This window comes from Caloenas nicobarica, chromosome 3 (genome assembly GCF_036013445.1).
Source record: "Caloenas nicobarica isolate bCalNic1 chromosome 3, bCalNic1.hap1, whole genome shotgun sequence".
NCBI lineage: Eukaryota > Metazoa > Chordata > Aves > Columbiformes > Columbidae > Caloenas > Caloenas nicobarica.
This window is the reverse complement of record NC_088247.1, coordinates 99,430,764-99,457,697: the sequence shown is the minus strand read 5'-3', so window position 1 is coordinate 99,457,697 and position 26,934 is coordinate 99,430,764. Positions and strand designations below refer to the sequence as shown.

General features: G+C 37.3%; 1 protein-coding gene across 1 annotated transcript in view; it reads left to right on the top strand.

Annotated features, from left to right (window-relative positions):
• USH2A (usherin) overlaps window positions 1-26,934 on the top strand; it is a 393,053-nt gene that overhangs the window by 246,615 nt on the left and 119,504 nt on the right. Inside the window, exons 38-40 of the mRNA XM_065630575.1 lie at window positions 10,720-10,870; window positions 11,043-11,185; window positions 18,292-18,920. Coding sequence (XP_065486647.1) covers window positions 10,720-10,870; window positions 11,043-11,185; window positions 18,292-18,920 — 923 coding nt within the window. The remainder of the gene's footprint in view (window positions 1-10,719; window positions 10,871-11,042; window positions 11,186-18,291; window positions 18,921-26,934) is intronic.

Genomic DNA, 26,934 nt, shown 5'->3' with positions numbered 1-26,934 from the left:
GTTACTAAGACCTCTAATCAATTAGGCCACTTTTGAACGAGAAGACAGTAGCCAAGCTCTTTTCAGTAAAAATACTTGGGAACAGGTCATTCATTGTTGTATATTGACACACTTCCACCAATTCCAGTGGATTTATGTGTTCTTCAGCATTATCTGAGGAACTGAAGCCAAGACTTAATTCATATAAATGGTTTATTTGTTAAAAGTATCTAGAACAGGACATTAATTGATGAGTGGCTACTTAATAATGCTGTACGAACACTCCTATGTGGATGGGTTGGGTAAAAAAGATTGTAATCCTTTTACCCTATGCATCAGATAAGTCAACTGTCTATTTTGCACGGATTATTTCCATGTGTGAATAGGCTTGTCTATAATGCTTTTTCTTCATCTTAAATATTAAATATTTTACTTCAGCGGATAACATCTGGATCAATTTCTGTCAATTGAAATGCTGTTTTTAGTGGGGGACCAATCCATAAAAACAGTTAGGGATTTTTGCCACAGTTAGGTGGAACAGGGGCATCACCGTTCATATTCTGTCATAGTTTATCACTGTCGGAGCACTGGCTGAAAAAAAAGGAGAGCTGGATTATTCATCCTAAAGTGACTAACACTCCCGTCTCCCACTTGCCAGGCAGCATACTAACCTCTGGGTTCATGAGCAAGGAAGGCAGAATGCTGCCTGAAAAACAACATCACAAAAACAACCAAACAAAATACCTCATTTATTGGGAGAGAAGACAGAGCAGGTGCTATTGTAACCAAGGACTACAGACACTTCCCAGGTTGGGGTGAGGCAGGGTACATGTCAGCAGCAAAGGGGGCAAGAGGAGCAGGTCCTGAGTCCTGGGCATTTGTGGATCTGGACACGTGTTATTCATCAGTTCTGATACTCAGCATGAGCATCAGAATGTGGTCCTATTGCTGTTTTCTAATACAACTTAATTTATTGATACTGCAACTGTTGAACTAGACTGTAATGTGAAGTGACAGCCATAGCATTGCAGTGGCAATTTTGAGAAGTGATAAGAATTCTTGTTTACTCTGTAAATGTGATAGTTCAGATTTGTTTGCCTCGGCCTCATGTGTTACATAAGAGAATAATATACGATGTTTTTTGTTATTTTTAAAATTATAATAGTTTTATTGCCAGGGTTCTGCTCTGTGCCGTTGTGCAGATTATCTCCCTGAGAGTTTGCATGTTGATCAGTGGTAGGATTTGGTTATATAGGAAAAAAACCCACTCAATACCGTTAATGATGACAGATACAATTAAATTAATTCTCTGCCATCTCCTTTGATGTAAACAGATTTTCCCCATTAATATCGATGGACTTTAGAGTCACAGGCACAAGTTGGGAGGGGAGCAAGCCCCTGAATGTTGTATTTTGGTCTTTGTGGAGCTGACTATATCACTTTATGTCTAAATGTAAGGAAAGCTGCTGACGGTTTTGATATATTAAATTATAACTGAGAACTAATTCAAGGATCAAAGATGCTCTTTGGGAGAGATCACTTTAGTGGTAGGAAAAATCATTACCTTTTTTCCCAGTCTCATATATTTGTACTGTATGTCTTGGAAATATCATTCCCTACAGTTTCTGAATCTTGATGTTTAATTTAACACAAAGGTCTTTGAGCAGCACAATGGGAGGGGGGCTTCTGCTAGTAAAACCTCGTAGAAGGAAATTGAAATGTACATGTTTTTTCTCATTTATCAAAGAAGTGCAAAAATCTAAACTGACATTTTATATCAAATGAATTATGAACTGTGTACTTTGTACCTAAGGGAACAACAACTGAATTAGACTTTTGTTAAAAAGAGAGAGAGAGGAAAAAATAAGCTTTTAATAAAATATACAGTCATTTTTGGTATTTTGTCTGAACCTGACATGTGCTGTACTTTGCAGAAGAAAAATAGAGAGTATAGGCTACTTCAAAGACTATATGCTTTGAATGCCTTAGAGTGAATTGAGAAGCAGGTTAAGATAACACACAAACCAGAGTTTCTACTTAATAAGTATTGCTGCTTTGATATTTTTGTTTTCAGCCTTGTCCAGCTCAGGTGAACAAGACAGGATAATATGCTTTTTTAATTGCTTGAAAATTGAAGCGAAGTAGTAAATTATTTTTTTAACTTCCATTTGTGAGAATATGTTTGCTACTAAAAAGACTTCCAGGGAGCAGAATTTTAGAAGACACATGATCAAACTATAAGATGTAAATTTTCAAAGAATCACATGCTTAGTATTTTAAGGGCATGGCTTCCACTATCTTTAGGTGAGCGACACTTCTGGCAAGCAAAGGCGAGGAGACTCCCAATCTGTAAAGTCAGAGTTTGTAACATTTATAAGATTTTGTACATTCCCAATTTCTGAATTTCCTTTATGACTTTAGATGACAATATATTTATTTCAGTGCATATACATAGAAGACCCTTTGATATTGTTGTGATAAGCACCTACACCTTAGAGAAAATGGGAGATGAGAAGATAAAATTCCATGGTTTCTTTGACAATATATTCCCTAGAGCACTCCTGCAGCGCATTTTGATATGTGAACTAGTTGCTTTTCTCATGTCATATACATATATTTCATAAAGATATATTTCAGAAGATTATGTAAGTTAGAATACATAAATGCTTTCGGAAACTCTGAAAACCCCTTACAGATCACAATGGTGTATGAACAGCGATTGTGGCAATATCATACCATGAACACATCACAAAATCTGAAACATGATGAGACCAGCTGTGTTTTTAGCTTCAGTATTGCTTTGTATCAGTACCATCGGGAGACTAGAACCAAACCCAAAGCTGTAATGAGATGTGTTAATGATGGCACATCCTCAGCTGAGGTTTCCAAATGTACTCACACCCAAGGAGGCAAGGTCGCAAATTCCCGGTAATGTTAAAGTCATCTGATCCTTTAATATGTGACTCTGCTGTGAAGAGTGGTTTATTTATTGGGATAAACAATGGGTATTTTAAGTTAAAAGTAAGATGACTGTTCTTCCTCATTTATAACTAACAGTTTAGTTTCATTCAACAATACTGATTTTCTTTTTTGAAAAGTTACCTCTATTTATAAATCATAATACTCAATAAATCATAATGAATAGTATTCATTTCAAAACAAAACGTAAATGCCACTGGAAACATGGCGATGTAAATGTTCATTTTTCTGTTACAGAAAGGAAAGAAGAGATGACAGCTTGAGGGAGTGCAGTGGTTTGGCGAAGCCATGACAGAGAGCTGGTCCCCTCCAGGTATACTGGAGAGTCAGACTTTCTGCTTGTGCTGTTCGTGGAGGAGATGAGAGGGATGGGGACAACAACTGTATGTGGGAAGAATCACTTCCTTCTTTCTCAACACCTGCTTCCTATTTCCCCTATAAAAATACATTCACAATGAGACAAGGATTTTTTTGTGATTACCAGATATGGCATAAAGAAGTTAATTAGCAGGTGCGAACCAAATCCAACTCTGTGTTGCCTGGATTACTAGGAGCAGAAACTTTGAGGAAACCTCTTTTCCTCCTCTTTATGCAAATAAGGAAAGAATTTGAGGGGGGAAATGTCTGTTACAGCTTCAGTTGTTTCATGGCCAAAAGGTAGTCCAGTGACCTGGATCTCACAGATACGTGTAGGACATTCAAGGTATAATAAGACTGCACCACCCACTGTGCATTGTGGCTCCCTAACACCAGCTAATCTGTCATATTGTCAGATCTATTTTCTATTTATGGACACTCTCTAGCTTGGATTCCACCAGAAATGGTAGTGTTTCACGTCATCCTCTATGTACTGCAGAGAAATTTATGAATTAAAAATATCTATAGGTAATCCTATTGCAGACCTAATTTATTTGCAAATCTGCATTGTTCTCCAGTCAATACATTTAGGGATGTATAAACTGATGCTTCCATCAAAATGCACATCAACTGGTAACATGTTAGTTTTCTGCCAGCAGAGAAGACTGTTCTATGAGTAATGGTCCACCGGCATTTTCATACTGCAGGAGTTCACATAATGGTAGCATTTGAACCAGGAGCCTTCTTATTTAATGAGAATATTCACATATTTTCTCACACGTCACTTTCTTTAGCATTCAGTTAGGTTGCTGTATTTTCAGTTTCTTTTGCCACATTGAGTGGAGATACAGCAACAATCATTTGCAGAAACCACATCTGCTTGTCCAAGTAGAATGCTGCTTTCTGGTTTTGAGTATCTTATGTTGCTTTTAGGAGTCCCCTATTTCCAGACCTGTCTAAGAACTGTTTAGTTTCAAACATGAAGTAAAAAGCTTAAAAGCCAGCCCGCAGTTTTTTGAAATTGTACCATCAATGTTAAGAAAGAAACTTCAGCGTAGTTGCGCATCTCCTCACCAGCAGTCTATGAGGCTCAGCAGAGATGTTTCCATCACTGTGGAAGCTAGCATACCTGCCTCTGGTCCTAGCTGTCTGACTACAGATATCAATTTTAAGGGAAGCTGCAAGATTTTGAAGACGATGTCAAATTCTTTCACCTTCTTCCCTTTAAAAAAAAGGGAAGGTCCTAAAATTAATCTCTAAAGCTGCTTCATGCAGGAAGCTGAAGATCTAGTAGTTTCTCAAAGCTGCTTCACAGAGATACTTCATTTTCCAGTAACCAGAGTCACAATTAACCCACAGGAGCTGTTTGTTTAATTGTGGTTTCTGCCTGATTTTGTAATTCTAATCCTTATTGTTTTCCTCATAGTATTTTTAAAAAATAGTTTTGTGATATGACAGTTATTGGCTAGGCATCCTTTTAAACAGCCTGATGAATAATTAGTTTTACTGGGCAGTTATAAATTCCATCCAATGTCTTTATTACAGGTATTAAAATCATTAATCATCCAGCTAATTGCTTATTGGCATTCTTTTGTAGCTTTTATAGTCTAGCAAAGTTCTTGCTGAGTAACGTGGATAAACTTCTATCTAGCATGAGGAAGAAAAGCAGGTTACTTTTTATATAAAGGTAAGGGTGACAAATCTAGAAGACGTTTTGATAGTGTTGACCTCAGTAAAATACAACACTTGGGAAAGGGGCATCTCTTACACATATTTTTACTTGAGACCTGTATCTGGATTGCAGATGCTGAGGTTGTACATGAAGAAAAGTTCATTAAAAGGAGGGGAAGGTATGATTTAGTTTTTTGCTAGAGCAGTATTAATGAGGAATTAGTAAGCCTACTCTTTGATTTCAAAAGACAATTGTCTTCTTAAACTTTAGGTCTATGGGTCACAGAGTAAAGCCTGCGTTGATTTTCAGGGCCCTACTAAAATTGTGCTTTGCAGCCTGGAATACCAAATAGTGCAAGTGGAGGAAACTTTGCAGTTAGAGCTTACACACTCGATCCCGATAAATATTTCTCAAACTTATTGTTTTCATTTTTCTGGGTGATATGGTGCCTTACAAGTAATTTTAAAGATTAATGCTAAAAGTGAAAATATTTACAAAGCCACTCCTTTTCAAATGACACTACTATTATAGCAGAGATTAGATGTACAAAACAGGATAGATCATGAAGAGAGAACAAGATATTTCTGTACTCTGTTATACTTCTGAAAAGAAAACTTCACTAACATGAGATGTGAACAGATTTGGATTCACTGGGAAGTTTATGGAGGCTTTAAGGCACTCCTTTGTGTCTCTTTATCCACTTTTCCCATAGCGCAGCTTCCTTTTTTCCCAAGCCCCATGTGCGAGAGATGGGCAAGCAAGAAGGCCACCAAGGACCTTTCACATTGCATGTTCCAAAGTGCATGGATGAGTGTTGAATAAGGGGTGCATTGTCCATGGCATACATGTTATTAGATGGAGACATATCTGTAACTGAAAACATGTATCAGTGGAAGTACAAAATTAAAAAGAAAATCCAGGAGTATTCTATGCATTCTTAGGCATTGAATAGGTAGAAATCAACGTGGCTGAATGTATACCTTAAATGAAAAATCAAGAACAACCGCATATGTTAGCTATACACTGAGTAGGAAAGGTAACTGGCAAAAGAGGGTTAAAAACCAAAGCAGAGTAAACTTCGGTGAAACTGTGAAGATGAGAAACAAAAAAGCAATCTTGTGCTTTGCCAATAGATACAGGTTTATAACTAGCATGCCTTTCTAGTGATGACATATGGCCCAGAATCATGGCCTGTCTTTCGGTTAAATGAAAAAAACCCATATGTCCATGTTGAGAATTATGGAGAGTGCAATGACTGGAATTATTTGGACTGAGCAAACAACTAGATAACAGGCATACCTGGGAAAATCAGAAGAAACAAATGTTAACGTGCAGAACATATTGCCATAAAAAGTGCTGTAATGAGATGATCTCAGTATGGGCACCTAAAATAGAAAATGAATCGGGAGTATCTGAACAACCACTGCAATAAGATCGAGAAATGACGTTTGTGAATTGAACCTGGAAAAGAGTGACAATAGGCATGACTGACAGAGACATTCATCTAGACACAGTCTGAACCAAAATTTTTCCTTGCTGTCATGGCACAAACTGTGGAGAGTCTATTTTCCTCCTCTGTACTGAAATACCTGCACTTATCATTTGCATCCGCATGGATGAAAAATATTTTGATAAGATAAAAATCCATCATCTGTACTAAATATTTTACATACGTAGATATGCCAAACATTTACATAGTTCCAAACTCTTCTAGCTGCCTGTCTGTAGATATTATGGATACAGCAGGGCCAATATATCTGATCACTGTTAAAAGTGGTGTCACTTCATTTCAAAGTTGCTTTGAATTTACAATGAATATGATAGAGATCAAATCAAATTCTACTGCTTTTCTTACTCTTATTAAAAATAATTAGTGAAACATTTAAATAATAACCTCTTGTCCTAACTTGTAATAGTCCTGCTCAAAGTTTTGTACTTCCAGAAAATTTAAATTTCAGATATATCCTTATAATAGAAATAATGAACACCTCTCTGAAAAATAGACTTTCAAAGTGGAGTAAACATTTAAGTACAATCATTCAACATAATAGTTTCTGACCTAAAATAAACAAATACTTACAAAGCTGAAGTAGTACTGCATATGTTGTTTAAGATAAGGAAATTGAGGCAAGAATTTGAAACACTTTTCAATGACTGCTTAGCACATTAATGGCTGAGCAGGGATCAGATCTTTCTTGACTCATCTGCATGTACCTGAGTATCTGGAATACAATATATCATTGTGGGCTTGAAACAGTCTACAGTTTTTATTGTTTTGTGGGGCTTTTTATTAAATCTTTGATTAAAATTGACATCTGATTAAATATTTTATTCTGCCTTTGTAGTCTCTTCATATACAAAGCGTGACTTTCTGCCCTGCTAAGTGAGGATTTACTGGGCTAGATGTTGATTCAGTAGGTTGCAAGTGGAGTGGTTGCCCCCTGAGGGTCATATTAAAGCTTGAGGGGAGCTTTTTGAGCAACATTGCATCTTAAAGACAATATATCAAGCTGATAGATACATGGCTCTTCTGTAGAGAAATTTGCAGTAGAATTATTGCTGGTTGCCAGTTGTTACTTGGGTAGTAAGGAGCCTCTCAGGAATATGGATTGGCTAAAAAGGGTTAAGATGGGGGAAATGTTACACCAAAGACCTTGGTAATGAAGAGTGTTTGAAATAGTCAAAGGTTTTTTTGTGTGCAATTTAGAATTACCATTTTTCAGAGGAAGTGCTCTCTAGTTTTAATGATCAAAACATGATTAGTTTAATAGAGCACCTTTCTCATTATGACTCAGCAGAGACTTGAGGATTTATTTGTTGTACCCTCCTGCCCCCCTGCCCCATTCCTTTGGAAGCGCAGAACTGAGGAGAGTTGCTAGTGCATAGCTGAGGACATTCTCTGTGACCTACAGGAAGTCTTTCAGATTAAATAAATTTGCTCTATATTATAACACGTTGAAAGTAGTGGGTTCGGCTTGTTCTACAGGTCACTCGGCTTTCACAGAAGAGATTTGTCCAAATTTTCTGTTCTTCTCTATGCCGTGCTTTTGTTGGTAGAAGAGATTTGAACATTTAGCTGAGATTACCTACGCCATTAAAATAACATCCACACTGTGTATTGTTATTGACATTTAGACAGCTACATCTTTGTTTTTTGATGAACATTCTTGTATCGCTATAATAACCACCACTATACATACATAAAGCTTAATCAGAGCTTTTACTTTGTAGATCTCAGAGAGCTTTACAAAGAAGGATAAGTATTTTTATCTCCATTTAACAGATTGAGAAATGAAAGACAAAGGTGAAGTGATGTGTCCTAGCAGAACTGGAAATAAATTTAACACTTTTGCCTCCTCAGTGAGTTGCTCACACTGTCTCCTCAACAACAATGTGAACTTTGACTTCCTCGCCAAATTACAGCTCAGCTAATTAGAATCATTTTTAGATATAGCTTTTTTTTTTTTCTGTGTAGAATTTCTGTGTGCACTTAAACAACTGGTGAATTTTAAGCTACAGACAGTTTGGCTTTAAATGAGGTAGTACTCTGCTTTGAAGGGATATTTAGTCTTTCTGTTAGTGTCAGCTTGTGAAAACACTTTTAAACCCTCTAATGAAAGTTTTTACATTAATTGCACTATCTTTCTCATGCTGGCTGAGTTTGCCTGCTAACAATTTCAGGAATCACTTTATAAAGGATGCCAAAATAATTCATGATTATGTGCAAATACTGTACTTTACATCCATAAGATTTACACCCCCTAATTGCACAACTTAACTCCATTAGTTATGTTGCTGCTAAACAGAACAATGTTAAGTGAGGTAAATATATGTTCTCCATTTTACCCTGAGAGTGAAATTTAATTCACATACAGAGGCATTTGGTGTGCAGATGTTTGTTCTTGATGGCTCAGCTGGAGGGATGTTGGTGGCTGTTCAAGTTAAATCAGCCATCTTCTCCCCTCTGAGTTGAGGTGCTCACAAGCTCTTGATTGGCCTTGAAGGTGTCGGCAAGAGATTTGCAGGCCATGAGTTACCTTAGACTCGGACATCTCCTGGAAGTGGAAACAGGAAGATTTCAAGTTTACCTGGGATTTACTGGAGCCCTATTGCCTAGGTCTAGATAACAACAGGAAGAAGGAGCATCCAAAGGCAGCCAGGTTGGCTCAAGCCCAAAAATTTTATGTTGTCTTTTTCACTGTAACAGAGAGGAGGGGAAAGGAGTGAGGGAAGCTGGAGATCCTGTTTCACTTCATTTTTTCCTGAAAAAAAATGTAGAGTTGCAAGGCTAGGGGCCAATTTTCAGAATTAAAATACCTGGTAATAACTCAGGTACCCCAGCATCCAGCTTTTAGTAAAAATTCTTATGAGTACTGGCACACCTTGAACGTAAAGGAAAGGGAACAAGTCTAGATCAGAGCAAGATGTCTTGTGCCTTTCTATGTAATAAAATTTGGAGCTGGAGCTGAATAATTTTGAAGTTCCCCAGTCATAAGAGTGTATAATGAGAATAAAAGCGTCAGACGCTGGTTCACATATCTCTGTATATATATGTCAGTATAAAAACAAATTATTGTATATGACTCATTACTTTTTGCCCCTCCTCCCCTTTTTTTTTTTTGAGCTAATGCCATGCTTTCGTCTCTTTCAGGGAGAGAACGATTCAGACAGTGTATCACAAAGTTGGTTTCTGTTCTTTTAATAACCACCCCATATACAGGTGGTAAATGAAAATCATAAAATTTACTGCAAAATAATGTTAGCTCATCTTACAACTTACAACTTGTGCCTTGAGGCTTACAACTACACCTTAAGTTACAGATTTGTGAGATTGTTTTTTCCAATAGAGAGAAGGAAGAAAAATAAGAGCAAAAAAAAAATTATGTTGGAAAGACCAAAGCAAGAAGTAAATGGTAATTACTGGACCATGAAAAGCAAAACTATTTAAATGACAAAGGCAGTAACTTCCCAGTGTTTTAACTCTCTGGAAAAGAGCTGCAGAGACATACATTATATATAAAAGTTCCAGATGTGTTTATATACAGAAAGTTTCTTCAACAGATTGTTTTCTTCTTAAAGGAAAAAACAGAGCCATAAACTCAGAGGTGAAGATTGGCATAGTTCTTTTTACTGCATGCAGTGAAATTTGCAGCAGTTAAAGGTCATTGGTGATATCATTACTGACACGTTTTGATCTGCAGTTCCTGGACTTCATAAAAATTAATTTCCTTAACGAAACAGTGGCTAAAGACTGAGACTTCAGTGAATCTATTTTGATTTCAACCTTAAGGCCTTTTTTCCCTTAAAATTTCCACTGTTTTCTTTTCAAATGGTTATTAATTTATAAGAATTTATCTGAACGATAAAAAGTCTGATCAGTTTTACTCTTGCCAGGTAACATTTCTGTGAGCACTTCTTTAACTTCTTGGGGTGGCAGAGCTGGGCACAAGGAGAAGTAGATAATATTTGAACAGGTGGTAGAGAATATGTTGCTTCTGAATTACTTTTGGGTTTTGGAGGTTTGCTTTTAGCAAAATGATAGTCACATAACTGTATTGGAAAAATGAAGAAATAGCATTGTTCAGTAGTGAAAATGTTAAACTAAATGGACCATGTTAACATTGCTGTTGATCCCGAGGAACAGTTTTTCCACTGTATGGAGCATTTCGTTTCCACCCGGCATATGTTCTCTGTGGTTTTCTCTGCTCTAATTCATCCATGTTTTTCGACAGCTCCAGATGGTGTGATGCCTCCAAGGCTTTCATCTGCCACTCCGACCAGTCTTCAGGTTGTCTGGTCTACACCAGTTCGCAACAACGCCCCAGGCGCACCCAGCTACCGACTCCAGATGCGGCGAAGCCATTCTGCTGGTGACATTTCAGAGTATGCAGAGCATAGCAAGGCCACCATCAACAGCTGAGCAAGAAAAGTCCCATTGTCTTGAATATGGCTCACCTTTAGGGTGGCTGGTTTTGTTACAAGACATGTAATGTTTTAGTCTTTCTTTAGGTGTTGGGATGTTTAATGATGTAGCTCACGCTGCTTTTCTTTGCAGTTTGCTTTCCAGCCCTACTGCTTCCTTACAACACAGGGTCGGAGATCTTCAGCCGTACACTGAGTATGAGATGAGAGTGGTTGCCTCCAATGGTTATGGCAATACTTATAGCAACTGGACTTCAATGATGACAGCAGAGGATAGTAAGCAGTCCAATTTTATTTAACTCCCTTTAGCAGAAAATACAAATAACAGTTCAGCTGCCTCTGCATATAATTTATTTTGGTTATCTAGCTTTCTCAGTTACATAGCAATAATGTATTTCCTTCCTGAATATTAACTTGCAATAATAACTTCTAAGAGATCAAGTATCTGTTGTCTTAGATTTTCATAAAATGTAAATATTTAAATACATGTTTCGTGAAGTAGTATCTTATTTCTTTATATAATATCCCTCCAAGCATATGTGTTCATATATGGTTAAAGATACACTGCTATGTATATATTTGTAAGTGTTATTCCTTTACATTCAGAGACTTCTGATTTAAGTCATATCAGAGAAACTAAGTTGAAATTAATAGTGTATGACAGTTGTCTTATTCTGTGTTGAGAATACCAAAGCTGTACCACAGCTGAACAGAACTTTTCATTCCCAGAGATCATTGTTAATTCAAAGTGGTGATCTACTGGTCTAAAATTGAGTTTGTCATTGCCAGTCCCATCACTTTCCTCATTAATAGTTCTGTGTTTTGCAGACTAGTTCTGCATAATTTGTTGAACAGTCCCTTGATTTATCAAACAGGTGTCAGCATATAGGTACAGCCGTTTAGTTGGCAGGATTTTGCACCTGATACAATATGTAAGCAGAAGCATATGGCAAAACTTGAGCTTGTTGTACATAATGCATATACAAAATACATAATCTCTAGCTTTTTTTAAGAAACTGAACTACTAGTTTTCTCTCACAATGTAGCAGGATACCTAATAGCATGGTTTTTGGAAAAATCTTTTGTTTTCAAATATATTCTTGACTATTTTTTTTTTTTAATCTGTAATGGATGACCCCATTGGACCAACATTTAGCAAAATTAAGAATTTTCTAAAGAGATTTTTCCTGTTATCTTGTTTAATAAGAAAGTAAGTCATTCAGAGCAGGAAAAGGTGGAGGGAGTGGGAAGTGTTTCATTGCTGGTTTCGTTACTATAATATGCTGCTTTCTCTGCCTTCACACCGAATTGCCTTGTGGTCTTTATTTTACACTGATATAAGATCTTCATTTCAGACTGTAAATGTAACCTGATGCTCATATGCAATTATTGTAGCAAATATTTAGTTCTTGTGACTCAACTTCATTTTAGTCCCTTGTCTAAATGGATAGCTGTCTATCTCAAGAAAACACCTAGAAGAAAACATGTTCTCAGAATTGTAAAATATTTTCTTTGAAACTGATCAAATAATTCACAACAGAAATTTACTTAATACATCAATTTAAGCTCCAAAGCTGTAAATGCTTCTATGAACACATTATGTATAAGTAATTACCTAATAAAACTAAAGTTCTGAACATGATTTTTACATACCAGAGATGTGCTATCTACCTGTGAAAATCTTCAACTGAGATTCAATTCCTTTATTGTAATTGTTAGTTACCAAAAATGGATGCAATATTATTAAACCTGTCTGTGTTCATGGTCTAAATGCAACCAGTCTCCTATGACTATTTAACTCAAATTGCAATGATTATTTAGCTCTGGTCAGATAGTTCACAGAGGGTTGCTTCTTATTAGATAGGAGGAGTACAGAAGTGCATTTCAAAGGCATCACTTGTTAGTATATGTAAAAATTCTTTTTTGTGCAAGGTAAGTAGATGTAGAATTTTAAAATTCTTTTTTCGAGAGTGTAGGGCAGGGCAGAAGGCCTACACGGGACATGCATTCCTATATAGTCTTCGTGAACGTGTATGTAGAAGTTACCTGCTGCATAGAACTTGGATGGTCTTTGTGCACTAGCATGAGATGAGATGCTACCCTCTGCAAAACCTGGCTGCAAAAATACCTTAAGTTAGTATGGAAGGTAGATGTTGCCAAAGGAAACTTAAGAACAAGGAAAGAAAAATGTAATGCCTCTGTCAGTCTTTACGCAATTAAAATATTTTGAGATTAACAGACAACTCACCTCTTCAGCTATGATGCTGTATCTTGTTCCTTAGCTTAAAACAAACGTCTATAGTCGGTTATAAATTCCATTTCTCCAAGAGGAAAATTATTTTCTTTAAAATATCCTCTTCCATTTGCCTTGATACTGCTAAAATATGCTGATGTGTCCCCAGTATCCAACAATCCTTGTAAAATACAAAAAAAACCCCAACTTTCAGTGGTGAAAAAGGACTCTGGTCTTGGTGTCATTGTGGAGGGCTGCCATCTGTGAAAGGACGTTCAACTCAATTGCTTAAGACTGAATGGTTGTCATTGGGTATAAGCAGTATTTCTGTCAAGGCTTCAATATGCTGCTTATAAAGCTGCCTATACTGACAGCTTGTTGCAGAAGTACACTTAATTCCTGGCCCTGCTAACCAATTCCCTGCGTTGGCTATGTTTCAGCCTCACGGGTCAGTATACAATTCCAGTATGGAGAACTCTTACTAAAGCCCTTTTATAAGTGCCTGGCTTGCAGTTGTTCAGAGAGAAGGCTTTGCAAGTTGCCTATCAGGCAGTCCAATATTTTAATTTTTAGTTCTTACGTGAGTGCAAGTCCATCTCTTTTTTATATATGAAAACATTATAGGCCAGTCCAATGTTTAGTCACAATAAGTAGTGTCAAAAGTACACCGTAGTCTCTTAAAATCCTTAGGTATGGAAGTAACTAAAAAAAAAAAAAGAGACAACTCCTGCAATGTATCAGCTGAGCTGAAAAAAAGAAGGAAACATTATTCCTATCATATATAGAATACTCTGGTGTGCTCCTCTGGCATGCTTACCACAAAGCATTGGTACCAGGATGAGAAGGCCTATTTTCTTAAAGCTTCCTTATGTAGACAACACAGAGGCAATGCAGGACATGAGGGCAGGTGATGCAGTTCTTGGCTTTTGGAAGTATTTGCTTTTGCTGCTGATTATGTTTGTTGTCTGAGAAGACAAGTCTCCTACTTTAGCTATGTAAGTTAGATCCATACAATTTAGGCATAGAAACTAATCCATAGTTAGCTGATGTGAATGTGGTCACCTGTGCGCAAGAAAGATAAAAGGAAACTGAAGCCAGAGAAGACAAAACCCAGTGATGTGATAAAGTCATGTGAAGTATTAATACATGACAAGGGGAATAGCAAAAGGACAGAAGAACAAATGAAACTGAAATTGTATCATGGCTGATACGATATGATGATCATATGATAAATAGTATTAACTGGTTGTACATGCCTGTAAATCAGGAATTAGAAGATTTTTCTTAACCACTAGACTGATGTCCTGGAGCTAATATGCATTTGGAGTAGTAGTGGGCAAAAACTCTGAATACTTTGAAGATGACTCTTAATACATATTTGAGGAAGTTCAAATGGACTGCATGCATTGCATGAACACTTTAAGGACTTTTGAGTCCTGTGATCCGATGTGATAAAAGATTCTTGTGGTTCCTTCTGCCCGGAGCTACACACTTGGATTTTCTGCTGGGTGTAGTTGGTAGTATAGGTAAGACACCACATTTTGTTAATATATATGAATTCATTGTCCATGTTCCTCAAAAGAGTAAATGATTCAAGAATAAAAGGCACAGAATTTCAATTTTGCTTAGTGAAAGAGTGTCCAAGCAAACCAGGTATTTCTCATTAGCTCTAAAGGGCAGTAGTCCAGGTACATGTCTCAGCATATTAGAGAAAGTATAGATTCCCCTGAAATACATCCATGAGATGGGGAGCTCCTTGCTCCCCTAGTCTGTACAACAAGTAAACACATATGTGGTTCTAGTCAGGGAGTTAAAAAAGATTAATGACAATTTTGTGCCTTCATTTTAAGTCAGGTCTGAACTTTTGAAGCAGATGAGCAAAATAGCCTGCCATAAAAGATAATTTCATTTGCCAAAATGAAACTACCTTTTAGTATTAATACTGTAATGAAATGGTTTGAAATATGAACTTAGAATCTTTAGGAAAAAGATGCCCACTGTTCCTGTGTTCAGTAGTTACTTCTATAAACAATTACATCCATGTAAAAAGCTTTATGATTTTATTTTCATCATTGTCAGGCTGAGCTGTGTAGCTGTCATACTTTGCAGTCTTCCCTCCAGTGACAACCACATTGACAACATGTTATACTCCACATTGATTTTACAGTTAAGGAGCTGATTGTGATATATAGGGATTTTAAGAATTCAGCTGAGAGGCTGACTTTTGCCTTTTATCATTCCATTAAAATTTTATAACCATCTTTTTCATGTCATTTCATCCATGAATTCTTACTTTAGAAAGTGATAGCTAGTGCTGTGAGCATAACTTTTCTCATGTTCAGAGCTTTTTATTGTATTAGCAAACTATCCCAATTATAGTTAATACTCATGTTTTACATAATTGTGGTGACCCTTTCAACCAAGCAGTATCGTCCTAGTTGATTTGTATATAGAATTAGATGATTCTGCTTGCCATTTAAAAAGAAGCTATACTGAATGAGTGTTGGGGACCAGGATTTAATGCTTTCCCATCCAGTGGGGCCAATTAAGCATCTCTCAAACGTCTTGTTTGAACTCAGAGAGTCTTAAAAGTCTCTCTTTTAAAAGGGCAGTAGGGAATGTGTGGGTAGGTATGCTAGCTACCAAAATATGCCTTTTTGAGGGGAGGTGGCGGGGGGGAGCTAGGGGGACCTAAAGTTTAAGTTTGACAGCTCCTCCCATACATTACAGGTTGTCCTTAAGGAATATGTTTAAACTCTTGGGAGGTTGAAGCACAGTTTCAAGTAATTACCATGAATGTTTCACCTGTAATGCCAGCAACTTATTCAGTAGGAATAAAAAGGCTTATCCATTCCCTCACAACAAACTGCTTGATTGTTGTGGGGTTTGTTTTGGTTTATTATTTTCCTTCTGCAAAAGCTCACAGCATGATAGCTTATTTATGAGGTATAATTAGATAAATTGCTAGTTTGTAACTCAGTGGTAAATATTATATCTTTCAGCCTTCCCCCTCCCATTAAAGCAGATTTTGCAGCAACTTCTTTGAAAGGTCTTCAATTCCAAAGCAATTTTTCCTCTTTCCCTTTCACCCCAGCAAAATATTTGCTTTATGGAATATACAACTAATTTTGGTTTGCACCCTCACATCTCCATCTTTCAGTCAAGTCTAAATAATGGACCAAATTTTGTTCCAGTTTATGACCTAATTGATTTTGCCCAAGAGTACACGCAAAAGAATTGGATTGCTCTTTACAACAGATCATCTTTTATACTTGTAAATTCAGAGATCTAAATTAATCCTAGAGTGCATAAGCATTAAATATAGAACTCCATCCTTATTATCACTGTGAGTAGAACAGGATTTGTGATACGGATGAATTTTATAGAGTTGCTTTGTGATGCATCATATAATGAAAGAAAAAACACTGTTGATTTTTCAAATTTAAAAGTAAAAAAAAACCCTTGCTATCCCAATTTTACATCACTGTTTCCACAGACATCAGTGGAATAACCCTGATTTACCTCTCTCTGTATGTAAGAGGAGAAACGAGACTTCTGACTGCTTCAGCTGTTATTCTAAAATACAGATGGGGCCGCTCTGTGCTGGATTTTTTTGTTTTCTAGGTTTCCTTCCCCTCCCCCCCTTTCTTTTTTCACTTTAAAATTATCAGGAATTATTTAACTTCCAATGAAGTAAATTATTCTTCCTATAGAAATGCTGTACATTGTGGTATGGACAATGTACTACATCGCTAGGAATTAAATGATGGTGTTGTTGACTGCTGTGGAATTCAGCATGTGCTATGTTGTGTGTCCTGGAGTCTTAACACACTCACAATTGCTAATGAATTTTAAATTTTCGACCCTTAGCATTTGAAGCTTACTCTCCTAAAATCCCCAATCCTACAGCTATTTTAAACAATTACTAAATCCAAGTATATCTTTTTTTAAGATTTCAATAAAATGTAATGTTCACAGAAAAATCTCATAAATGTCAAAATTGCTATGGGCAGAATAGGGGGAAATATAGTATTTTCTTGATCTGCTGTAGCAATTTATAGATTTCAGGACGTGGTTTATAAGAATGCTAAATGTTCTGGAATTACAGCTGTTACTGATCAGTGATTGAGCCAGATTTGTGTTATTGCACCATGTTCTTGCTTGTACCTAGAGAGCAGTAAAGCCTCAATATAATAAAAAGCACCTGCATTTTAAATGAAATTTCAATTGAAAAACTTAACAGCCCTTCAAATTGCAGAATTTAACGCAGCCCAGTAAAGCTTAAATAACACTTTACCTCCACAGGCTGAGGGTTTTGCATTCAAGGTGACTTGATTGTGTCGCATGGTGAAATTATTTACAATTAAGGAATTTCTCTGGAGGGCTGCAGAGTATTTGCTGTTCCACAACACCTATGCAGGCATATGGTCGGTCTTTTTCAGTATTCATGGAAGCTCCTGAACCTTTATGATAATTGAATCAGTTAGAGTGCTGAGTGGAGCAAGCATAAAACCTGTTAACCTAAAGGTCAGATCTGTGCATTGTTTATTTATCAGTAGGTGAAAGAGCTAAATCGGCAGCTTCTGTCACAGTTGCAGTAAAAAATCACCTATAATATTAACAGAGAGTAGATAAATTGCAAAAAATGGATTAGAATTATAAACAGAATGAAGTAAAATATTGAATATATAATGAGAGATGCAGTAAGGGCTTACTTGAGCTGTAAAATATGCAGCTTCGTTATGCCTGTGCCATTGGTTGCAATTAGTATCTTGCACTCTAGAAGAATATCAACAAAAGCTAGAACTGCAATTCTATATTGATACTTAGCCATGCACTTTCTCCACATGCTAACAGAACTAATAGGATGCTTTTGAGACAAAGGAGGAAAAAAGGATGCAGAGAAGGAGAGCAGAAGGTTGAGAGGAGGGAAGGTGTGCTTACAGAGCAGCTTGCCTTTGAGAAGAGAGCTGTATTCATGCTTTGAATAGCTGGGCCCACCATTTCTCAAGAAATAGGCTGTTTAGCAGATCTGAACTTCTTTTGTCGTTTTGAGACTCATTTGATGAGTACTGCTTCCTAATGCTGACTTTTACAAATCATAGACTGCTAGTAATTTTCCTTTCCTTTTTTTTTTTTTTCATTACAGAACCTGGACCTTTAGATCCACCACTTCTATTGAATGTTACAGCAAGGGCAGCAAGCATCACCTGGCAGCATCCTTTAAAGCAAAATGGCATTATCATTCATTATAATATTTACCAAAATGGCCAACTGCATGCTACGGTGGTAGGAACTAGATCTAACTGCACTATACAAGACTTGCATCCTTACACAGTCTATGTGTTTCAGGTAGAAGGATGCACATCTAAAGGATGCTCTCTTTCACCTGAGACCCCAGCAATACAGACTCTTCCAGATGCTCCTGAGGATATTCCTGCTCCACAGCTCTATTCTGATACTCCAACTTCTGTGGTCATATCCTGGCAACCACCTGCTCACCCGAATGGTTTGGTGGAAAACCTTACGATAGAAAGGAGAGTGAAAGGAACAGAACAAATATCAACTGTGGTGACTCTCCCCCTCAGTCAGTCCATGAGCTACATTGACCAGAGTACTGCTCTGAGCCCATGGCAGAAATTTGAATACAGAATTCTGATGAGCACTCTTCATGGAGGCACAAACAACAGTGCATGGTCAGAAGTTACCACTAGACCGTCAAGACCTGCTGGTGTTCAGCCACCTGATGTAGAAGTGTTGGGACCGCATTCAGTTAAGGTAGGAATAATTCTCGTTGCCTGATGGCTTTAACATGTTTGAGCCATATAGATGAGGTTCCTAGGGACATGCTTAGTGCCAGAGTTAGGTTATGGTTGGACTCAATGATCTTGAGGGTCTCTTCCAACCAAAATGATTCTCTGTTTTCTGTGTAGCAGCTGTGTATTTAAGAGAGACATCTACTGAGTGAGCCAACAGATTTCATTGCTGCAGGGGTAGTTGAATAATTAGTGTCTGTCCTCTGGCTCAAAAGCATTAGATTCTTTTCCATTTTTTTTCTGTTACACCAGCCTTTGGCATTATATTCCAGTTTATTTTCTTCCTTAAACTCCTGACATATTTTGAATGTTAAATTTGAATGCTTACTTTTAACTCTCTAATCAGATCAGAAAATGACCTACCACCTTCTCAAAAATTTAAAGACTTCATTAAAATGCTAAGAAATAAGAAGATTTTTTAATGTAATTAAATCACGTATATGATGATCAGATTTAAAAAAAAAAATAGCTAATAAAGAAAAAAATAGCATTGTGGTTCTCCTGATTTACAAAAGAAGAGTCTTACAGGACTACCTTGGAAGTTTTCAATTATTCACATTGTTCTGTTGGGAATGAACTCTAGAGGACAGGATAACTACCATTGTTTTGGCTTGCATACAAACTTCATTCAAGGGAAATTAGTGTAACCAAACAAGAGGGATTTTTGTAGCTTAGAAGCCTCTTTTGTGTAAATACACACATGCTTCCATGGATTCAGTCTTGTACTACTGCCAAAAGTATTGCTACAGTAGCTTGCTCACCAGAGCACAAAACAAAGGACATTTGCATAAGATTGAAGTTCATCTGTTAGATTTATTATTTTTGGTATACACTGTATTTTCAAAAGGTAAACAGAGTGGTGTTACCAATGCAGTCTAAATAGTTTGAAGGTATGAATTTAAGCAGTAAACCAATGCTGTTTGTTGGGGTTTTTTTTGTTGTTGTTGTTTTTTTTTTCTTTGTTCACACATAATTTTAAGCTGTGAAAAAAGCTCTTCCCCATTAGACAAAGAAATCCTGAGCTTTGAAAATTGTGCTTTAATGTCTGAGGAATTACATGTTACCTCCATGTTAATAGCAAATGAGTTCAGTATGAGTACAATAGTTACCGTAAGAATTAATAATGATCGACCACTAGTAATTGTGATGAATTGCCAGACTGCTTATTGAAGTGTTGGGCAATCTACTTCCAGGACTCTGCCCTCTGTGCTTCTGTAGATGTATCTTAATATCCACCACAATTTATAGTAAGGCATTTTTCATGGATTTGCCAGAAGCAGCAATGCTGAGTAAACAGTAGCCCTAGTTCGATGGCATACTTGCACACATGTCCACATCTATTGTGTGAGCTTTTACACATTGGCTTCAACTCTGAGCACAAAGAAGTTGTCACTGCAACATTTAATGCTTCAGTTAATGTGAAAAGGGCATAATAATTTTATATCTTACCCATATTTTTTCTTTCTCCAAGTGCAGTCAACACCCAATCCTAATTTTAAAAGCCTGTAAGTTATCAGAGGTCTTGTCATTCTTTACTGGATGTCTTTTCTTGAGATCAGAGGTCAGTGGTTAGTTGTAATTTTATTGTCTTTTGCTCAGCTCCAAGATCAAGTAATCTACCAATACTGAAAGTCAGTTTGATAATTTGTTTCTTCTGAAACCTGAAATCAGGCAGTGCCATCTTCACTGTGTAATAATTTAATTTCAATATAACAATGCTTTTTAAATTTCCTGTCTTGATGAAGAGTTCATATGCTTTCTTTTCTTCTTCTTCCCCAGCCAATCATTAATGTTCAAAGCTTTTTAAAACCCTTTAATGTCTACATTGTATGACCTTCTGTATGACTGGTGCTCATATTTTGTGTCACTGCTGCTCTTGTAGTCTCAGGCTTCTTTTTTCCACCTGGAGACACATATTGTTTGGCCTGTTAAGACCAGCATCTTCTGTCAAAGAGGCTGAAACCTGCATGTTTTTATTTCCATGACTCAGTTTTACTCTTCATTTTTCTTGATTTTAAATATTTAGGTTAAAATGTTCAAAATATTTAAAGGTGGCAGCATTTAATAGAGAAAAGTGACTTATGTCTGTGCCTTTCCAAACATACTGTCTTCTGAGTATCTGTCCTTCAGCAAAGATTGTCTCAGTGTACAGAGTATTGCTGTCCTTTGCTGATACAGACATGAATTCTTCTAATTTATCTAGTGGTTTATTTTACCTAGTGCTGTTTAATTTGATAGTCATCATAATTGTGGGAGAGTTGCTAATACTTGGTACAGTTCCTATGCAGAGAGTATGCCATGACTGAGACATTACTTTGATTTCTAAGATTCTAAAACTTCTTAAAATCTTAAAATTTCTCTTGTTCAAGGTGGAAAGACACTTAATTATTTTTCAGGTGCTATTATTATTATTATTGTTATTGCCATTATTATTGATGTTTATTGTATCTTTAAAAAAACAAAATAAAGTTATAGGTGCAGAACAGCTCATTGCACTTCGTAACTGAAGAGATTATAGACAAGGCTTGCTAGACCCAGTGGTTTTGTCAACTTCTGCTTGTTTGCAGATGAGAGCACCAGAGGAAGCGACTGGCATTTCATCTTGAGTGTTAGTTAGCCTTCTTACAGGTCTGTCAAATGGATTAGCTCACCCGTGGTGCTGGTGTTTCCTTCTCTTCAGTTTTATGGCAAGTTCACATCAGAGGAGTGAGACTCTGAGACCACCCCTTGGGCTGTGCCGTGGCACTGAGGCTGCCTTGTGGCCTGTGTGACGGTTCTGTCCTAAAAGAATACAAGAAGAAAGACGTAGCGCCTGGTTTAAAAACATCTGGGTTTTTTGCACTGCTCTTTCAAACTCAGGTGTACATCTGAACAGCTGCTCTGCAAACCCCGCTGTGCCCCTTCACCCCAGAAGTACGCTGGGTGCACAGGCAGAACAACTGTCAAGTATTGTGCATGGATTGACACTTAGTGGTTGAGAACTTTTCCTGTGTGGGAATAGGATGGATCTGGTTTGGGATTGCTTTACATCGGTGCCTTTAAACTCTGACAAGGGTCCCAGAAAGGCCTATTTTCACTCCTGAGCAGGTCAAGCTCACTATACCTGCAGTGCATTTATCACCTGTGTGGTGTTCAAATGAAATTTGTGGAATCCGTGTGTGCTGTACAATGCTCTCATCTTATTCAGTGTCTACAATGGTAACTCTTAAGCAGAGAGTGGAAAACACACCGTCTCTCTGGGAGGGAGATTTTAATTACCTCTTGCCCTAGAGAGAGCTGTCCTCCCAGGTTAGAGTGGAAAGTATTGGAAGGGCAGAGTGGGAAAGATTAGCAAGAGGCTCCTTTACCAGCCATGGTTGCAAATCAATAGAGGCTTTCAGCTGTCAGTGCAACCGATCCCTAAACCATGAGCACAAATATTTACTTCTATTGAAAACAGAAAGAATTTACAAAAAAAGAGGAACATATTTCCATTCCTTTATTTAGTCATAGAATCAATATAAATGATTTGACAACGTAGAGAATTCAAAATGCTCCAGAATAGTACTCACTTGAGTATACAGCTTATTTTCATAGACCAAAGCTTTCACTCTGCAAGGAGGAAAATATCAACACAGCAGGTCACTCTTGGCATAAACACTTCTGATGTGTACGTGCTCCTTTAACATTTAATTTTAGTCAGAATGGACTTGTATCTTTCCGTAACATTTAGCTGGCTTTCTTTTGTGCGACAGAAAGTGTAAAGCTGTCGATAATTTTTAAAGTACCCATTCCTGTGACACCTGCGTGCTATTTTTTAATATTTGCTGAATTGATAATGTTCATAGTAGCAGAGTATACTGCGCAATAAACTGCTTTTGTGGCTGATTAAATGCCAAAGTGAAGTGGAGGAATTCAGCAACTGCAAAAGCCGTTTATTTAGTATATGCCAATGCCATGAACATTATTCCTGTTATACAAGATTTGCTATACCCTAATGTACAGAAGCATAAAAGAAATTGTTTCCTTTTCTTGTGAGGGTTGCAATTGCTGTGCTGCTTCAATCTCACGCTTCACACTGATATGACATTCGGGAATGTAGCTAGGTTGAGTGGCTTGGGAAAGAGGCTGGTTTACACAGTGAATAATTATTTAAAGGAGTTCTTTGTGTCAGAAAAGCATTATGTGGCTGAGTATGCTGAGCTAAATTAACTGCAGGATGCAAATTCTCCAACTTTGGCCATTTAACTTTCAATAGGAAGACTTCCCTTTTGCTGCTGTGGTTGTCCCTTGAGGGCTTCGGCCTGGGGAAGACAGATGTAGTCCTGATTATTGGCTTAACTGGAGACTTGCTGATGCATGTTTGCTTGTATTGCTCTCCCTTGCTGGCCGGTGCCACCAACTGGACCATTGATAAGACAAGAAGCTGCATCCATTTCCTGTCATTCTTTGCATAACTTCTTTCTGAAGATAGAATTTGGCATGAGCTGTACTTAATCCTGATGTTTCTCTCAAGGGAAAAGGAAATCTTTTTCATGCTTAGATAGGTTAAAAAAGAATGTTTTCATCCTGGCTGGATGAAGTATCTTCTTGATATATATTTGTTGTGCCATGCTATTCCTTCGTGATGACATCAGTTACAGAAACTTCCTGCAGTTTGATTAAAAACAAAGTGAGAAATATAAATAATTATGATGACTTCATTGATTGCTCCCTTAATATGTGTTATACAGGTTACTTGCTAGAACTGAAGGGCTGTGGTGATTCTTCAGCACCAAACTTTCATTCTTCTTTCTAATCCCCTTTTTTGTGTATTGATTTAATTTCGTGTCATTAGTTTTCTGACTGAGGAAGGGTTGTAGGCTTTCTAATTCCTTTGTCATTCATGTTTATTTTTACGCTCATAGATGACAATCACTTAATTTACGGATCACCTGCTGTTCTTTTAGTTGTATACAATGAGTTGCGGTAGAGAAAGATGGTATTCCACCCTACAGATTGAACAATGTCGTCAGTTTGCTGTCCACAGGATCTTCAAGAGTTGCAGTCTGCACTCTTTCTTTGCAGAAGTTTATCATTTTTTTCTACAAAGTGAGAAACTAGTAGCTATTTCTCAAATTTGACTACTCAATTGCATACGCAAGTGAGCAAACACAAATAAACAAGGAGCTATTTTTATAGTTGTTTTCTGTTCTTCATTATTGTCCCAGAAGCTGGACAGTGGACTGCTAAATGCCTGCTGTTCTGTAAATAGGCTTGAGACTGAAATATACAAGAGAAATATTTCAGCTGTGTGAAATGGATACCACTGACACATTTTAAGCAATGTACCCTGTAGTTACAGTTCAAGTATCATCCATGAAAAGGAAGGTGTTTTTCTTTGTCCATTTTCCACTTGCTATGGAATTACAGTTATAGACACATGTTCTGTAGTTGGTTTTTGTCCCACACATTAATATTTACTGTCATTGTGAAGTTGTTTCTGATTACAAAACATTGGATGCAATTGTAATAACTCCATGGTCACTGAAGTCAGTGACTAAGAGGTGATCCTTCAGAGTTTTACCTCTACAGATCACTGTGTGGTAGAGAACGAGGTTGTTAAGACCCTTCTTGTCTTCCAGGTTAAAACCCCCTGTTGCCTTTTCATTCTCAAAATGCTTCAGACTGCAGTTGCCTAAGAACATGATGTTGAGAATACGAACAACCCTGATACCTAGACCTTGTACACTAAAGGGGGACGCAGTAAGCCCACATAGCACCTTAGTGCTGGGGCCAAAAAAAAAGAGTTTGGACTTTTACTCATCACACTTCCAGTTTTATGCAGGTATGTCTGGTGCATTGGGGAAATTGTTTAGGAGCAATCAATCCTTGTGTGAAGATTTCCTTGTAATGCTGCTAAGGTCAGTGAGACCTTGGTTTATTTGCCACATAAGTGCTGCTTGAGCGACTTTAGGGTACTCCAACACCCATAGGAACAACCTTAACTTGCACACTAGAGGTTTACCACATTTAGGACTGTGATTTCTTGCACAGCTTGCTCATTTGATACAGATCATACAGTGGGGTGAACTAATCAGGATTTCATCAGCATTATGCCCTTGCCTTTGATAGAGCTTAAACACTTTACTGTAGTAGGTGTTTTGGATCAAAAATAAATGTTCTTTCTGTTTTGCGACTACTCAAGCTAAGTGCTTCTAGAAGTTTTTGCAGTAGCAGTCTGTTACAGCAAACTTGATCATGCTATTATTTTGTGGTAGTGCTTGCTAAAGTTGAATGTAAGTCATATGCGAAGTGTATGAGAATAAGTATCAGTGACTGTCAGGATTTGCTTTTCTGATATGATACTGGCTCTTGATTGAATCCCACTATAATTTCTGTTAAGGCGGATAAGAACTCACGAGGAAACTCATCTCCCAACTACTTTTCTGAGGCCCAGGGGATTGCCAGAGGACTATAGTCCAGTGGCTGGAATACAGAATTAGGGTAGCAGGTCTTTGTTTTCAGTTTTCCTTCTTTCTGATATGTGACTTAGTCTAGGATTTAGTCTTTTCATCTGTAAAACTGGAATAATAATACTTGCAATTTGAAACAACATGCTTTGAGACCAACAGTGAAAAGCTCTCAGTAGTGTTTATTACATTCAATTTGTACATGTTACAAGCAATAGCTAGGAGAAATTAGAATAAAACTAAGTGAAACACACTGATTTAAAAGCAAACTGTTGAAGCCACACCTGAACTAGTAAAATAGTTACCCGTGTGCCAATGCTTCTCTTCATATAGCTCAGAATTTCCAAGGTTATAACTGTTTAATGGAGGGAAAATGGTTAATTTCTGTCTCTTTAAATTTTGTGGTGGAGAAAATAAGGTGCTTTGATCTTTAAATGAGAGCTTCCAGAGTCATTACATTGAATCGGTTAATCTCTCCCAGTAGTTACCTTATTCTCTCTTCCTCATGGGCATCCTCTTTCATGGTCTCAGTGCTGAGCTTCAAATCAATGAACAAACTGTTACTGCTTCCAACACAGCCTGTCTAGTGAGCTTTCCTGCTTTCATGCACTGCCAAGTTCTTACCTCAAACCTTGGCACATCAAAGTGGAGAAGGGGTCCAGTAGTGCCACATGTGTGTTAACCAGGCGGGCTCCATCATCTTCATTTACACTGTATGGCTCAAGCAGTCCCTTGCCTCTTGACAAGAGAGGTTTGTCAGAGACTGCATGTCCTCTCGTTTCCAGGTGACATATGTCATTCAAAGCAGGTCAAGTGACACAGCAGTGACTGTGAGTATCCTTGGTCATCCTTTTTGTGTAGTTTAAAAAAATACAAACCAAAGCGATAACTCATCTGCATACCTTTGTACAAGATATCCATGCTCAGACAAAAAAAAAGTTGCATTCTGTGTCATGCTGCTCACTGAATTTTCTTTCTGTTCAGCCTGGTTTTAATGTCTTTTAGAAAAAAGAACAAAATAAAAGAGAGAGAATATTCCCAGTGTAAGCCCCATGAAGCATCTATGTTATGTACAGCATGAAGTATTTTATCTGCTAGTGCACAGCAAATGCTGTGAAGTAACACCTGGGAGTCTTTCCAAGTTTTACCAGCTAGTGCACATGCTGTATAAGACTCAGGAGCTGAGGTTCTGGAGAAGTGTCTGTTCTCCTCCCCATGTTATTAATCTGTTCCTTAATGTGAAGGGATTACAGTGTATGGTGAATCTTGTGTAAATTCTGTTAGAGTAATTTCGTGGTTTCAGATGTAAAAGTTAGGCACCTAATATGTAATGTAATTAAAAAATAACACCTTTACTCTTCCAGGAAATAAAACAAGATTTGGTAGAAGGTGAACATTTTTAGACAATTTTTTTCTTCTGAGAGGGTAGTACTAGGAATTTTCCAAAGCATTTGCCATGTAGTTCTTTTATTAGAAGACACCTTGCATTAAGCAACAAGAAGGTTTTCTTCCCCTCATAATGACATGTACTTTATTAATATTCCT